At 34.9% G+C, this 17,086-nt stretch overlaps 1 protein-coding gene across 13 annotated transcripts in view; it reads left to right on the top strand.

The window, feature by feature from the left end:
* The window catches only part of LOC145686704 (uncharacterized), a 101,827-nt gene that overhangs the window by 57,053 nt on the left and 27,688 nt on the right, over positions 1–17,086 (top strand). For 7 of the 13 annotated variants that reach the window (XM_081760263.1, XM_081760259.1, XM_081760270.1 and 4 more), the window contains one exon: positions 9,012–9,367. In XM_081760263.1, coding sequence (XP_081616389.1) covers positions 9,012–9,367 — 356 coding nt within the window. Of the gene's footprint in view, positions 1–2,832; positions 2,935–9,011; positions 9,368–17,086 lie in introns of all 13 variants that reach the window. The other 6 variants (XM_081760260.1, XM_081760257.1, XM_081760267.1 and 3 more) reach the window with 1 other exon arrangement.

Raw genomic sequence — 17,086 nt, 5'->3', positions numbered from 1 at the left:
TGTATATTCATATTAAAGCTGCCTTTCCATTTCTTGTATTTCGTATGGATTTTTTCTCAAACTCGTATCAATAAATCCGAAATCTTCTATTTCGTTTTAATTATTTCGACATCTCGATTGTGCTTTCAAGCTCTCAGTACAATTTATATGTTATCTTCGAAATTTTTCCGCTGTTATTTTTTTAATCATTGCTGTGCCATCTATGAATTTCCAATGATTTCACTTTCCTATATGATTTCCTCTGTTATAATATTATGTCTAATTCTTCTTTTTCCATAGGGGCACGGTGGCTCAGTGGTAGAGCGCTTACCTCTGATTCGAGGAGTCCCTGGTTCGATCTCCGGCCAAATATGTGATGGACAATTCGTGTCCGTGGGTTTTTTGGGGGTACTTCCCTTTCCTCCCACTTTCTCATTCTTCCATCATTATTCGTTTGCATTAATCATCGTCCCCCTTAGCCTTAAGAGCATAATCGTGGGATGTTAAACTGAAAGATTTCACTTCTTCTGCGTCCACATTTTCTTTGTAGAATTGTATCCGTGTCATGTCGTGTCTTTTGTGGTTTACTGTCTAGGTTCCTATACAGAGTCCGCCAGAAAAACGTATACACTCTTTGTCATCCTGTATCAGAATACTAGTATTGAGAATTGTTCTGAAATTTAAGTATGTGTAGTACGGTTTTTCGGTCAACAGATGTCGGTACTGTCAGCAGAGTTAGTGAGATAAGAAAATGGCAGGAGTATGCTTGATGTTCGAGCAGCGTTAAGTACGTTTTGAAGTGTTTTATCAGGTTTGGGAATGCCATCGAAGTACAGCGTCAGTAGAGAGGAGAGTTTGGTACTGAACCACCAACCCGCTAACAATCAAACGCATTGTTGACAAGTTTACACACGAGAACCTTCGCCAGAAGATTACAGAGGCATGTGCAATGGTCTCCATTCATACATTGACCATTGTAGCTGCAGCGACTGTTCGTCGTTCTATTAGGTGTTGGGCGCCAACGGCCAACATTTTGAACATCTAATGTAATCATATGCTTACTTGAAGGTTTGTAACACAAGTTTGATCAATAATTAAATGTAATTAAGAAATATGATTTTTTCCTTAACCAGTGTGTACATTTTTCTGGCGAACTCTGTATATCTCCGTAGCCTCTTTAATAAACTTCCAAGCATTTTAATGTTAGATGCGCCAATAATATGATAAACTCAAAAAAAAAAAAAAAAAAAAAAAAAAAAAAAAAAAAAAAAAAAAAAAAAAACTGGCATCTGCCAATGAGTTACTACTTGTTGAAAAAGCTCACAAGGTGTTTGAAATGTATTGAAATAAATCGGATTATGACTACTTCTCATATTGCGTATCTCAAACTAACTTTTTAAGTATGTAGAATACCTCAGGACCTGTTATCACTTCATTTCGGAACTCCAGCAGAAAGTGTCAGTTCTCGTTTCTTGTGATTTGATTCAGATTCACAGCATCGAATCACAAACGAGGATTGGGAATTTTCTGTTTGAACTGGAAAATTGCAGGTGGGACTGGTTTCGCAACGTTATATTTTAGAATACGCTTTATTTGTTAACCATACTTGGACTAGAAAGTTCACGAATTGTGGGTTATGCATGGGATTACTGAAATGTAATTTTGTATTTTCGTTGTTGCATTTCGTTTACATATAGATCACGAAAAAATTACGTAATGTAATGGAGAATTTTCTTTCATGTGCCGTCTTTAAACTCCTCGTAGTAATCGTTAGTGACGGTAAAGAAAATAAGTGGGTACAATTTCTGCCTTAGGTATTTTGTTGATATCGATCGTTTTAATTTTAGATTTCACGATGGACTACCTTTTATAAAATTTCATTCAAAATGTTGAGTGTATGATTGTAATGAGCCAATATGATTTTAATTCATTTTATAATAAATCATTCTTATTCAAATGCCAGTTTGGTGTCATCCTGTAGTTATGAAGTACCTGATGCTTTTGTTACTGTACCTTTGCCCAGTAAACTAACTTTGCCTTGCATGTCTTGTAAGTGACTAAAAGCTTCCTGATCGTCTGTGTACTGTTGCATAACGAACAGTTTTCAAAAGTTGTCCTTGTAAGAAAGTTGTGTGTCTTGTTAGTAATTCTTCTTTACGTTACTCCTAAATGTGCCATGTAGCCCCATCAAATGGATGTTTGTGTTATAACAATAACCAGGCGTGCTTCTTTTTATATTCTTTATCATCGAAGAAGGTGCCACTATTCATATGTAGGGATATGTTAGGAAGTTTGTGTAATTCGTTCGTATACATAAAACTTTAGGAGAAGGGCTTATAGGATAAGTTTCTGTGAGTGAAAAATAAAACAAATAAAGCGTAAAAATGTACAGGAAAAACAGTCGCTGATTGTAGGAGGTGAAGATCATTTGTACCGATTAATGATGAAAAAATGTGCGTTTCTTGAAATTTGTTTATCTTAAAGGAACGAAGCATGAAACACGCATTGATATGAATACACGTATGATGTAAATCAACTTCGTAAATATATTAATTAGCAAGTAACAACGAACAAACGTGGAATGAATTCATTTCATTTTAAGAAGACATTTTAAAAAATCCAAATAAAAATTGAACTATAGATGTTTATTTTAAGGAAGGAAAAATGAACGAAAACCAATTTTCCAAACATCATTAGCGACGAGGTAATGAAATAGTCATACTTTATTGGTAGGTTACCTATCATCATTCATTCTTCATCTCCTTGCTCTGAGCGATTGATTCTTTTTCTGTGCTTTTTTTCTTTGACGAGCCAAATTATTTGTAAACAGTTGTTTATTTTTATTTTTCTAAGGCCTGTACTGCTGTCGGAGTAAATGGAGTATCGGTTTCTGTTCCAAATGTTCCGCCTCCTCCTATTTGGACACAACCGCCTCTGCCCGCAATACCACTTCAGGTTTGTTTGACTCATCGGAAAGCGAGTGACTAATTTGGCACTTACATTACAATATTAGCTTGTAACTAATGAAAAAAGTATTTAAAAATAATAATTTCTAATACAAATTGGTATGTGCTCAAGCTCTTACTATTATTATGTCGAAACTGTGATATAGAACCGTTTTGCTTCCATGCAACAGTTTTTTCGCATTGAAATAGTATGTTCTAATTTGAAATCGTCCTCCTTTCTTAAGTGTAATAGAATTCGTAATTTGAAAAATAAATAATTAAACTGAAGAGTCCTTTTTTAGTATGTCATCTTTGATCTATAGAAAATAATTCTTGCCAACTACCACATCTTATACGGTGGAAGCTGTTTTGGTTTATGCTCTTAACATAAATTGTTATAAGGGAGTAAGTGGAACTACTACTTTGCTACACAAAATGAAGGTAGAAAATTTCGGAAGGAGATTAGGTCTTTTGATATTTTCTGAATGAATACAAACGGAAACAGAAACTTCATTTTTTTTCATTGGTGAACCCATGCTCAGGTTACAGACAGAAGAATTATTACAATGAAGACTACTTTTGTTGTGTACAAGGCTATTTTTCTCCAGACCAAAAATAAACTGAATGTATTTAGAAAATCTATGGCTTACTTCCGAGTGTGATAAGCGATATTTACCTCTTCATTCTGCGCTTGGAATGACTACCAAAAGAATAAACAAGTAAAAAAAAAAAATTTTTTTCTACCGACAGTGGATATCAACTGGACTAATACTTCATGTACGTAGAAAAAAAACTTTAAAGAAAAAATGATGTTTTGTATATATGGTACGTGTGAACAATAGTCATCTACCTCGAAAATAATTGTCAGCTCAGCTAAAAATTGAAAATATTCTGTAGCAAATCGTCTTCCTTATCCGTATATACATGTATGATGTAAACTGTTCAAATTAATAGAAAAATCCGAAGTCTTAAAACAGAGGGAAAAAAATCTAATTTCCTTTACAGAAACGGAATGCAAAATAAAAGGAGTACAGAATTATAAAACAGATAATAATGTAATACATTCTGTTGTATATTGAGCCCATAATCATTTATATAGAAATCGGGAAGGACATGAGGAACTGAAAGTAATAAGAAAAGAGAAAATTATGGAAATTGCTAAAGATGTAAAAGAGAAAACAAAGAATTAAGCTTTTTTTAAATGTTCAAGAGAATGATAATTTGATGGAACGAAATGTGACCTAATATGGTTGGAAAAGAACAAACTTTACAAAAATAACATATTAAGGCGTGTCGTAGTAAAGTGGAGTTCACGATAAATGGTAAATATTATTATTTATTTAGTAAGTATATGAAAACTGTTTAATAAAAATTATCTTAGAAAACTTCAATATAAAAATAATCATTGCTGGTTAAAAATACATTCAGCATAAAATTAGCTCAAATGTTGGAAATAATAGTTCATAGTACAAGAAATTTATATGCTCTATTAACAGATTGAATGTGTATTTTAGTGATAATTGAAATATAGTTAAAAAAAAAAAAAGAAAGAAAATTCGTATTCTAATGATATGGGTAAAGAAATTGAGTTGATAGAAGAGTAAAGTATTAACATAGATGGGTAACTAGATTTTTTTAAACCTTGCTTACATTGGAATTTATGTGTTTAAAGTATATAACTGAATTCAGATCATTAAAAGTTTCAAAAACAAACAGTTGATATATTACAATCGTTATATTGTATTTATATATAATGCAAGAATAATAATGTTGAAATAGATAATCGAAATCCAGTTGATAGAAATAGTGCAGATCAGAATCTCAGTGAATAGATATGTATATAGAGAATAATCCGAAATTAATAGAAATGGTACAGATCAGAATCTCAGTGAATAGATACGTATATAGAGAATAATCAGAAATTAATAGAAATGGTACAGATCAGAATCTCAGTGAATAGATACGTATGCAGAGAATAATCGGAAATTAATAGAAATGGTACAGATCAGAATCTCAGTGAATAGATACGTATACAGAGAATAATCCGAAATTAATAAAAATCTTATAAATCAGAATCTCAGTGAATAGATACGTATACAGAGAATAATCGGAAATTAATAGAAATGGTACAGATCAGAATCTCAGTAAATAAATACGTATACAGAGAATAATCGGAAATTAATAGAAATGGTGCAGATCAGAATCTCAGTGAATAGATATGTATACAGAGTATAAACGGAAATTAATAGAAATGGTACAGATCAGAATCTCAGTGAATAGATATGTATACAGAGAATAATCGGAAATTAATAGAAATGGTACAGATCAGAATCTCAGTAAGTAGATATGTATACAGAGAATAATCGGAAATTAATAGAAATGGTATAGATCAGAATCTCAGTGAATAGATACTTATACAGAGAATAAACGGAAATTAATAGAAATGGTACAGATCAGAATCTCAGTGAATAGATATGTATACAGAGAATAATCGGAAAGTAATAGAAATGGTACAGATCAGAATCTCAGTGAATAGATATGTATACAGAGAATAATCGGAAATTAATAGAAATGGTACAGATCAGAATCTCAGTGAATAGATACGTATACAGAGAATAATCGGAAAGTAATAGAAATGGTACAGATCAGAATCTCAGTGAATAGATACGTATATAGAGAATAATCCGAAATTATATGAAAGTAGTACATTTGGAACGACGAAGTTAGCATTACGTTTACACAGTAAGTTGAAAAATACACCAATCAAAGCATCAGCATGTATAATATCATCTTAATACGCATGGAGAATGCAAAAGCAATAAAACAGTCTTCGCTATATATGTATGTGAATAAATGTAATTCTTTGTGATTTCGATGAAAATATTCAGCCATGATTGCAAAAGAGAATTAAGTATTTACAGTATAATCCATATAAGCGTTATCCATAGAACATTTTTTTTAAAAAAAGCTACTCTCCAGAGAATATTTACTTATTCCTAGTATTGAAAAGACTAACAAGATAAACTCGAAGTAATCATCAATCTTCAGAATTGCTTCAACAGTTGATAAAACAGTGAAACTTTTCCATAGAACGAAAGCTGATAAAGAAGAAACCAAAGTTTTGTTTTTCTTTCTTCCTTTCGAACCAATGTATAATGTACATCAATATTACCTGAATCTAAATAAATAAATAAATTTTCTAAAATTAGAGAAGGATTGCATTTATTATCTTAATTAGAAGATTTAAAAATAAATAAATAAATAAATAAAATTTATATAAAAGCAATATACCAAGTGAGAGATTCAATAACTCGAATAATTTAACTTCATTTGTACAAGAAAAGTAATTATTTAAAATGTTGAGGCAATAGATAGTCAGAATCAGTTGATAAAGTAAATGCTTGCCTGATATTTCAAGTTCTCATTAGTTCATGTTTCATAGTACAAGTAACAATACTGTTGTATCGAACTATGGTTATAAGATAGATGTTTCGTCAGGCCTTGAAATGTAATAGAAATTTAGTTTTGCGTTGGAATACAATGTTAAACTATCTTCTTTTTGCTCATAGTGTGGCTAATAATAATAATAATAGCTGAATATTTGAAGCCAGAAAGTGTGTATACATATACAGGGTGTTTCAAAACAACACCGACAACGTTTGGTAGGTGATTCCTGACACCAAGATGAGACGAAAAGTATAGACCAATTTGGGTGCACAAATGCTTCCTTTCGGAGTTATAGGCTGCCGGAAACATGAAAAAATGAGCTTCAAAGCTCCATAACTCCAAAACTATGAGATCTATCGTAGTCGGGTCAAGACTTCACTTAGGAACTAATATGTGCGCTATCCAAAAATACATGTTTCCGAATCCTGCCGTACTTCTGTAACAATTTTTATAGAGGCAGTTGCGCTGCGGCATATAATCTGAAGTACTCCCCAACTACCCCTGGAAAAATTATTTAAGTACCACAGGATTCTGAAACTTGGATATTTGGTTAGGGCACATACTAGTTCCTAAGTGAAGTCTTGACCCAACTGCGATAGGTCCCATAGTTTTAGAGCTATGGAGCTTTGAAGTTCATTTTTTTCATGTTTTCGGCAGCCTATATCTCCGAAAGGAAGCATTTGTGCACCCAGGTTGGTCTATACTTTCCGTCTTATGTTGGTGTCAGGAATCACCTCCCAAACGTTGTCGGTGTTGTTTTGAAACCCTGTATATTCATTATTTTTGGAGTTAACAGAAGACATACAATTAAAAATGGGATTAATGGGATTTTGGTGTACGCTGGAGTGAATAGAAACGAAGTGGATAATATGCATGAAGGCCTAAACTGAGGATTTTTAACATGTAGTTTTCACGGGAAAAATTATCAGGATTGGCGAAACCTTTATGGGATACGAACATGATACTGAAAAGTGCAGTTTTGCATACTGTTGAAATAAAAATGATATAATTGTTTTTGAAGCATATCACGTTCTTACAAAGAAATCTGCTCTAAAGTTCGACCAGGAGAATCTAAACAAGAATTGGTCTGGTATAATCGGATATCATAGAGAATTCTTCTCTAATATTTAGAACCAGTTATTCATATTTCGGAAAAAAAAAAGAAAAATCACTAATTAAGGGTGAAATTGATCACAGAAAGCAAAACATATTCTGACAGCATTGGCTTACTTGGCAAGAACAAACAAAGACGCGATAGGAAGAGTTTCTTCCGCACGTAAAACTTATCCAAGGTGTATATTATTAGGTGCATTCAGCTACTTATTTTTAAAAGTACCATCAGTAACTAATGATTTCTCCCGCATCTTCAAATCCAGCGGAGGAAAATACCCATGAGTTTCGAAAGCTTTCCGCGGATTCAAACAAATAACAGAAAAATAATAAATAAAAAGAAATCTCTGCATGCTAATTACATTGCATAAGTGTATATATTTCTTTACAAGTTGTGAGCTATTAACAATACAGTAAGTAGAAAAAGCAAAATATCTTCACTGGTCAAATACGATTGAACATATTGGATTATTTATTATTATTATTATTATTATTATTATTATTATTCATGGATAGATATCATTTATGTCAGTAGAATGAAATCATGAGAAGATGAGCTCTAAACAAAAATCTATGTTCCTTCCATACATAACAGTGTTCATTACTGTTTCATTAGATGCACACAATTACAAAATGATGCGGAAATATTAGGAAAAGAAAATAATGTAATTGCGAACAGCATGTGTATGTTATGCACTTGTAAACTGTAATACAAGTATTAATGTGTAAAATAATCTTTTCACTATATTTGAAGAGACATGATCAGCAAGATTGGATTCTTGGTGAAATAATATGAAAATTTTTTTAGGACTATAAGAAAATTCCAGTATTACAATATATAATGAAACGTGGCTGTACTAATTTCCGCCAATACTATAATATATAGATAAGTATATAAAATACACGCACATAATACAAGGTGTATACTCGTATAATGTATAAATACGGCACATAATGATAAATACAGGAAAAATAAAATGTTCTCTATTTACCAATGTAGTGTTCAGCTGTTAATTGGTTCAAAATTAAAAGGTAAAAGTATATTCTGTCGTAATGAAACATGCACAAGAGAAATTTTCACTATAAGGAAATTTTATTTTCATTATTTGGGAGTCTTTATACAAGAGGACGGAATACATATTCGAAATAAAGAAGATGAAAAGAGTAATATTCTGAATGAAACATGTGTGAAGAAATTTTATATAAGTAGAACATAAATTGTGATTAGAAGTTGACTCCATATTGAAATGCAAAATGAACTATGCAACTGTTTCGTGAGTATTACATAATTGTGAAATGTGTGTGTGTAAATGTTTTATTAAGCAAAATGTGTTGTGATTTAAACATTTTTGACATTTTACTTTCCCTTAAATGACATTGTCAGAAATGCTTTTCTTAAGTAAGAATAATTCGTTATAAAATGTATTTATGTATTTTTTTAAATTTTATTTTATTTATTTATTTTTTTTTACATGATGCAACCATTTACAAAAGCGACTTGTTTTAACTTACTTTTTGGTGTTTTTCCAGAGCATGCCTCATCAAAATAATATGCAGATGCAGCAAAACTATCCGTGTCCGCAGCCGTGGAATAACAGTAGCTGTACAAATCATGTGGACGTTCAAAATCAAATGTATAGTGAATCTACTCAAGAGACTGTAGCGAAGCGGGGTCGAAAGAAACCTATGTCGCAATCATATACATCACGACCCTGGAATAGACAGGCAGCAGAAAAGGCGTTAGAAGTGCAAAATCAGTATTACAAAATATTTGAGAACCAGAGCTTAATTATTAGGTTTCCAGACACTGAATTGAATAGGGATATTGTGAAAAATCTCCACCCAGCGATAAAGAATGTTCATTTTCAAATACCTACGACGTCAAGGTGATTGTTTTTCTCCGTTAATATGAGTGCGTTAAATAATGCTGGCTTGTTTTCTAATAAGCAACACCTAGTAAAATGTGTGTAAGAGGATGAATACGAAAAAGAAAGTGAAATTCAGAAGACGTTGAAATTCAGTGATAAAATAATCAGAATATCTTTCATGCAAGTTATTATTTTGCTGTGGTAAAAAAAAAAAAAAAAAAAAAGTGATTTTTTTAATATAGTGGTAATCATATCGTTCAATATGCAGTATTCAGTAGTAAGTATTTGTGAGTCAATTTTTACTGGATGTGAGTTGAAATTTCAGTCATTGAACAAGGTCCAAACTATTGTATGTGTATTGTGTGTTCCAAATATGTAGATGAAGGTACTTGAAACTTCATCCAAAATAGTTGTAAAATATTTAAATCTCGTACATCCTGTAAGGCACAGGGCAACAATGAGACAATGGAAAAATACGTCCTTTGAGTGGCGGGGGAGTCCAGCAACAATTTCCCGCTTGCTAAGGGACATTTTACTATTTGAGGTACTAATAATATGCTACGCTGAAACTTCCTCAGCTAAATTGCCCAATAACTGGTTGTTAGAGATTTGAAAAAGTAAGGCACCAAAACAGAAAAACTGGTCATATCGTTGGTAGCTCAATTTGTAGAGCAACCGCACAAGAAAGAAGTCCAAAGCCTCTTCAGTCCAGAGACCAGATTCTTTTTACTGTTACTACGTAATTTTAACGATCTACAAATCATTGTCTTAAATGTTAGTATTCCCGATGCTGAAAATATGGTGAAATGCAAATTTTTCGTATAAAAATTTTCACTTGCACTTTGACGTTTTGACATTGTCTATTTCCGTCTTTCACTCATTTTCCAACAAAATAAACATCGGAGGATTATTCAGCACTTCAAAACTTTATCTGGATATTGAATTTTAAATGAACCCTCTCTTAGGAGTTTTTTTTTTCCTTCTTCTTCATGTGACATTAATGCACGCATAAATAAAATAAGTTTCTCATAAAAACTTCCATTCTAATTTATTTCTGAACTAACTGATACTCATATGGGTGGAGGCTCACTGGTAGAGCGCTCTCCTCTGGTGCGAGAAGTCCCTGGTTCAATCCCTGGCAACTAGAGTTTGTAGTGGCCACCGTTCTTTCCTTTATTCTCATTCCACTAATTCATTATCATTCATTAGTCATCCGTCTCCTGTAGTCTAAACGTGGAACATAAAACTAAAAATTAAATTCAGATGATGATAATATTGGTGGGTAATTCCGAGACTTCAAATTGGAGAAGACGTAAAAATGTATTAAATTCAATAATTATATGACGGTGACAAATGCCCTCTGATTTACTCATCAGCCAATTAAACTCAACTCTATACAGGGTGATTCTTTATAGGGTTTACAACTTCAGTTAGTTATAATTTTTTATTAGAACCACATACAGACTTGGTTTGTATGTCATTATATTGCAAAACACTTCAAGTTTGACTCACGTAGTGAGTAGTTGCGGAGTTGACCACACGCGCCGCTACCGATCAGTCGTTGAAAATGGAGACTTTCACTGGTGCGAAAAGAGCTAAGTGCGTGTTCGGTTTGAAGAAACAAAGTTAGCAAGGAGTGTAAAGCGTAAGTTTCGCACACAATATGGCAAGGAACCACCCAGGGGACCAACAGTATACAAATGGCACCAGACATTTGTTGAAACAGGTTGTTCTGTGCGACACAAAGGCTCCAGGGCGCTCACCCGTGACTGACGATGTGGTGGAAGCAGTTAGGGAGAGTTTTGTACCCAGTCCTCGAAAATCTACACGACGTGCATAACAAGAAACTGGTATCCCTCAGACCATTGTTTGGCGTGTATTCCGTAGACGTTTGTACATGAAGCCATACAGACTGTCCTTGGTTCAAGCACTGAGTGAAGCGGATAAACATACCCGACATGTTGGATCGCATTAGTGGTGATGAGTCATTCTTGAACAATGTAGTATTCAGTGGCGAATCAACTTTTCACCTTTCTGGCCGAGTCAACATATACAGTTGTCGTATTTGGAGCACGGAAAATCCACATGCACACGGGGAGCTGTTCGTGACAGCCCCAAATTGAACATGTTTTGCGTTGTTTCCAGAGCAAAGGTGTATGGACCATTCTTTTTTGGTGAGAGCACCATCACTGGCATCGCCTATCTTGATATGCTCCAAAACTGCCTTGTTCCACAGTTAGATGAAGATGACTACGATGGCCGCTTATGGTGGCAACAAGATGGCACCCCGCCGCACTACCTGATAGACGTAAGGGAATTTCTTGATCAGCGTTTCCCAGATAAGTAGATAGGCCGTAGTGGAACAATTGTCTGGCCGCTACGGTCTCCAGATTACACACCACATGACTGCTTTGTGTGGGGTTTGTGAAAGATAAGGTGTACACCCCTCCTACCTGATAATGTTAATGAACTGAAACATCGCATCACAACTGCCATCGCAGACGTTACCCCCGAAATGCTGACTACTGTTTGGCAGGAAATGACTTTCGTTGGGATGTGTCCAGGATGACCGCAGGTGCACACATTGAGCCTTAATGGATTGCAGTATAATGACGTATAAACCAAGTCTGTATGTGGTTACAATAAAGAATTATAACTGATTGAATTTGTAAACCCTATAAAGAATCACCCTGTATATTCACCTTTCTAATTCTGGTAATATTTGACTTCAATAAATAAATAAATAAATAAATAAAAGTTATAATATGGAAACCGTTTAGAACATATGATTCTCATCTTCTAGAAACTGTTAATTTCTTGAAAATTTGTGCAGTAATTCCTGAGAAATCGTGCATTAGATAGTTAAGGTTAGCAATTAACTTGAAAGAGGAACTCAAAATTTTCACTTATTTGTTTAACATATGCAGTACTACAAGGGGCGAAGGGTCTGGCAAATAAAACTCCTACTATAGTGGTAGTCTCTTAGGAGCAGTAAATAACTTTTTACGACAGTTATTATTGCTTATTCTTTTTTGTAAAATATAAAGCTTCAAACAGTTTTAATCAATTATCTTAAAATTTAATCATTTTAAATATTATATTCTGAACAAAATGACTTGAAACTCGTATTTTGTACGAATTCAATATTCTCCCTTGATCATTTTGCTGTTTGGCGATCTGTGGACTTAACGGTATCTGCAAAAGCAATTCCCTTCCGTGTTCGGTAGTCAGAGGTAAAGTACAATTAGGTTATGCGTAATTTTTCGTCCATCCTTTTTGGTTTATCGAAAAGCTTCATAAAACTCTGTATTCTATGCGAACAGCTGTCTACTAAGAAAACTAGCAGATTTGCATATAATCGATTTTCGTATTTTGTGTATATACAAGAGATGGACAGAAATATGGAAACATGTAGTATAAAAGAGGTAGCCATTTCAACACTATTTACGTCTAAATGGTAGGAGCTGGTGTGGTCACCGGCACATTCTGTAAGATATACAAACTGGCCAATCGAACAGATGGGCCAGTTAAAATTCAGCGACCAGTACGTGGAGATTATCGTGAATCATGTCTGAGTCGACGGTTTCAAAAAGGGGAAATTGCGAGTGCGCGTATGGTGGGAGCTTCCGTGACGAAAGTAGCCGAAATGTTTGTTGTATCAAGAGGCACAGTCTCGAAGATCGTGACTGCCTACGAGTGTTCCAGAAAACCCGCATTAATGAAGCACCAGTGTGGACGCAAGTGTGTGCTGCGTGACAGAGACAGACACACATTGGGTAGGATTGTGACCAAACAGAAGATCACCACGGCGTCAAAAGTTACAGCTGGACTGAATATAGTGCTTACAAACCCTGTTAGTGTCAAAATAATCAGAAAGGAACTCCACAAGCAGGATATTTATGGCAGATCTGCAATTCCTAAACCACTCGTGGCTGTTGATCATGCTGCTATACGGAGACAATGGTGCAATGCCCATAAAAACTGGACAGTGGAAGACTGTTATCTGGTCGGATGAGTCTTCTTTTGCATTGTTTCCTACTGCTGACCGAGTTTATGTGTGGAAAACGCCATCACAAACGTACGGTACAGACTGTCTGTTACCAAGAGTGAAGCATGGCGGTGGTTCAGTGATGGTTTGATCAGCCATATCCTGGTATTCTTCCGGATCCATCGTCACCCTGCATGGATATGTCACTGCCAAGGATTACGTAACCGTTTTCAGTGACCAGCTGCATCCCATGGTGCAAACTTTGTTCCCAAATGGCAATGCCGTATTTCAAGATGACAGAGCCCTGTTCATACAGCTCACATCGTCCAGGACTAGTTTGATGAGCACGAAGATGAAGTGTCACATTTGCCATGGCCTCTACTATCTCCAAATCTCAATATCATTGAGTCCTTGAGGTCAGTTTTGGAGACCAAGGTGCGAGCCCGCTACCCACCACCGTCGTCTCTACAACAACTTGCAACTGTTTTGGCGGAAGAATGGTACAACATCCGTTTAACAACCATACGCAATCTGTATTACTCCATTTCCAGTCGACTGCAGACCGTTTTGCATGCCAAAGGTGGTCCTACTCGCTAACATTAAAGGTAATCTGCAATTTTTCAGGTGTTGCCATATTTTTGTCCATCCCCTGTATATATATGTATGTTGTAAGGGATGTTCGAAGGATTTTACGCAAGGAAATTTTGTTATCGAGTTAAATGAGCGTCCAAGCGCAATTTATACAATTATTAAGTGCGTTGTTCTCAGCATAATTGGTGTTGTCCAGGCTCTTTGTAGAATCAAGTTTGGCCCACATCTTTATCCCAAAATAATGGAAACACCTTAATAAAATTCAGATTATCTTATTATACACCTTTAGCTTATGGTGCGATTTCTACTCGTTGTGGAAATAAGGCTCGTAACCCATTAATCGTCCCCAGATGTCATAAACCATTCTTCTTGCAATGGAACACTCAATGGTGTGAGCGATGATGAAGGAGGAAATATATGTACCGGATTCGCTGCTCTAAAACTGATCATGGAATTGCAATATTGTGCAAGTAGAGGCATTGGGCGGGCCAGAAGAAGTGTGGAAATTCATCCTAATGGTACTTAAATAACGCTTAACAGTGTTAGTGGCCACAAAATTAGTGAACCGTCGGGATAACTTACATCTGTAACATAAGTGCGTTATTCATACATAGCATAAGAATAAGATGACCACTGAAACTTCTAAACTAGTACCGCTGCTAATAATGCTAAAAATATGCATCTATAGATTCATTTTTACCTTGCTGAATTTGAAATATCTAAAATTCTGCCCTGTAGGTAGGTAATGTAAGACGACTAAGGTCTACTAATTTAGATTTCAGCTGTTTATAATTATGAGAGTCTAACTGATTCTGGACTTCTAATTGAAGCACTAAACCCAAAGTGACATACTACAGGTATAGTCGAGACGTTTAATTGGTCCCCAACCGGCTACCCTAACCACCCTCATAAATAACACTCCAAATAAGCCATAAACGGTACGTGTTCGGTGTCAACGTAATACGTTGTTGCCATCGCTAAACTTTTATTATCGATGGATACATTATATAATAATAATAATAATAATAAAACACAACAATCAGAAAAGGAATTCAGTATAATAGTATGGACAGGTGCGGTCAAGGACGGATTTCTGGGAGTGTCAAAGGAAGATTATATTTTTTTTTCTCATCGGGCTTTTGCGGCACTGCCTTGCGGAAGGGGGGGGACAGGGGCGAACTACTTAACATGTTTGGTTCGTACAAGTGTTATCGTTATGGAAGTTACATAATAGTAACAATATGCTATATTTAAGAGTAATATAAGCACATATCATTAAACTAATGATTGATTTTTTTTTCTTCATTACAACATATCCAATTGAATTCAAATTAAATGAAATATTTCAGTTTAACGTCCCACAATTATGTCCTTCAAGCTAAAGGAGACGGAAGGAGGAGGACTCAATGAAAACAAAAGTAACGAAAAAACTAGATAAATCTGTCTTTCTGTGAAGACTACTGAAGAATCAGTAAGCAAGAGGGTGAAAATTGCAACATCGCTTTCTTTTTCAGCAGGTCAACTGGCAGGCCACCCTCAACTGGAAGGACATGTTGAATTATCCCTCCCATGTATCAAAGAAACACGCAGTTTCCTTCAATGGCGTTCCGCTTCCTTTGTAGTAGCCGTCTGGGGACGGTTTGAGCAATTTTACTATACATGGGGAGTAATCTCGTTTTTTTTTTTTTTTTTTTCCTCCGCCGAACAAGATTAAAGTATTGCTAAACGATCGAAAAACAAGAAAAAATGATTGCGGTCGTCAGTAGTGTGTCCCGAATATTTGGTTAAATGTGAGATGTTAAAGGAAGATCACCCTGTTCAATCATAGCAGTTATATTGTCTGGAAAGGCATTTTTGCCGAATGTGGTTTGAGATATACATAGTTTTAAAAAAATAATAAAAGACTGTCATAATAAAGCCACGTGCTTAAAAAAAATCTTCATAAGTTCACTGTCCGGCTAATAAAAATAGCATCCGGTACGGGAGTAATCAGTTCAAAACCGAGACAGAAGCATCTACCATGTAAAGTTCTGCTTGTGTATAGGTATAGATAGAGAGCAAATTATAGTCCGGAATCATTTTCTCCCAGTACCATATTTTGTTACAAAATTCCAATATAAAACAGTATGTTACAAATAAGAACAGATTCTCTAATGTTTGTGTCCCTTCGACCTGACGGTCTCGGAAAGCGAGCTGCGTGAGGACGGGTAGGACACTTAATGCTCCACTGCAAGCTAGAGGCTTGGGTTTAGGTAGGGTACTTTCGAAGCTCCACTGCAAGCTAAGGTAGGGGATTTGACCAGTCGGAGACTGATGCTTGTTACTGAAATCCTCTCGGTTATATAGGTGCTTCATGTGAACCGGTGGCGCTAGTGTTCCTTCGTTGTCATATGACCAGTGATATCGCTATTGTACCCGCCGTCTGCAGCTATAGTAATCCGTAGTAAGACGCACGTGGTTGATGTTTGTAAACAAAACCATGTAGGGTGTTACAGTATTGAACATTGATAGCTAGTACATTTAAATCTCAACCAATTTTTCTTCTCACGGTTAAGTCTCTTCGCTAAGCGCATCCCAATTTTTTTGAATTTTAGTAAATTTTAAAACAACGAAGAATATTAAAAAAAGTACAAAGAGAGGCAGATGATATATACAAAGTATTATTAAATAACTTCTTCTTAATAATATTATAACTTCGTATTATTAAATAACTTAATAATAATAAAGTATTATTAAGTTCTTCATTCATTTATATATTTCTCATAATCTATTCCCTTCCCCTTCTATGCTCTTATCGACCTACCCGTCCCGTTACTTTTATCTTTCGCTACCAAACTTCTCTCTCCTTTCAGCTTGGGTACAATGTCACGTGACCCTGCAATTCAACATTGCGTTGCCCACTTTCATGTTTCGCAGCTACTTTTCTGTCATTGAATCTTTCTTTCTTTTTTATACGTGCTTTCGGCATTTTATAGCTAGGTTTGGTGCTTGGTGCACCTCATATGGTTCATATACAACGTTAAACTATAGGTCCGTGTTTCATGTAGCTATGCTGAAACGGGACGTTAACCTCGAAATCAAATGATCTCACTTCCCTTCCAGATAAAGCATTTAGCGAAAGAGCTCATAAAATACATTATTTTCTTTTATAATATGAA

The sequence above is a fragment of the Thermobia domestica genome, chromosome 5, assembly GCF_964235325.1.
Source record: "Thermobia domestica chromosome 5, izTheDome1.hap1.1, whole genome shotgun sequence".
Lineage (NCBI taxonomy): Eukaryota > Metazoa > Arthropoda > Insecta > Zygentoma > Lepismatidae > Thermobia > Thermobia domestica.
This window is presented reverse-complemented; position numbering and strand designations above follow the sequence as displayed.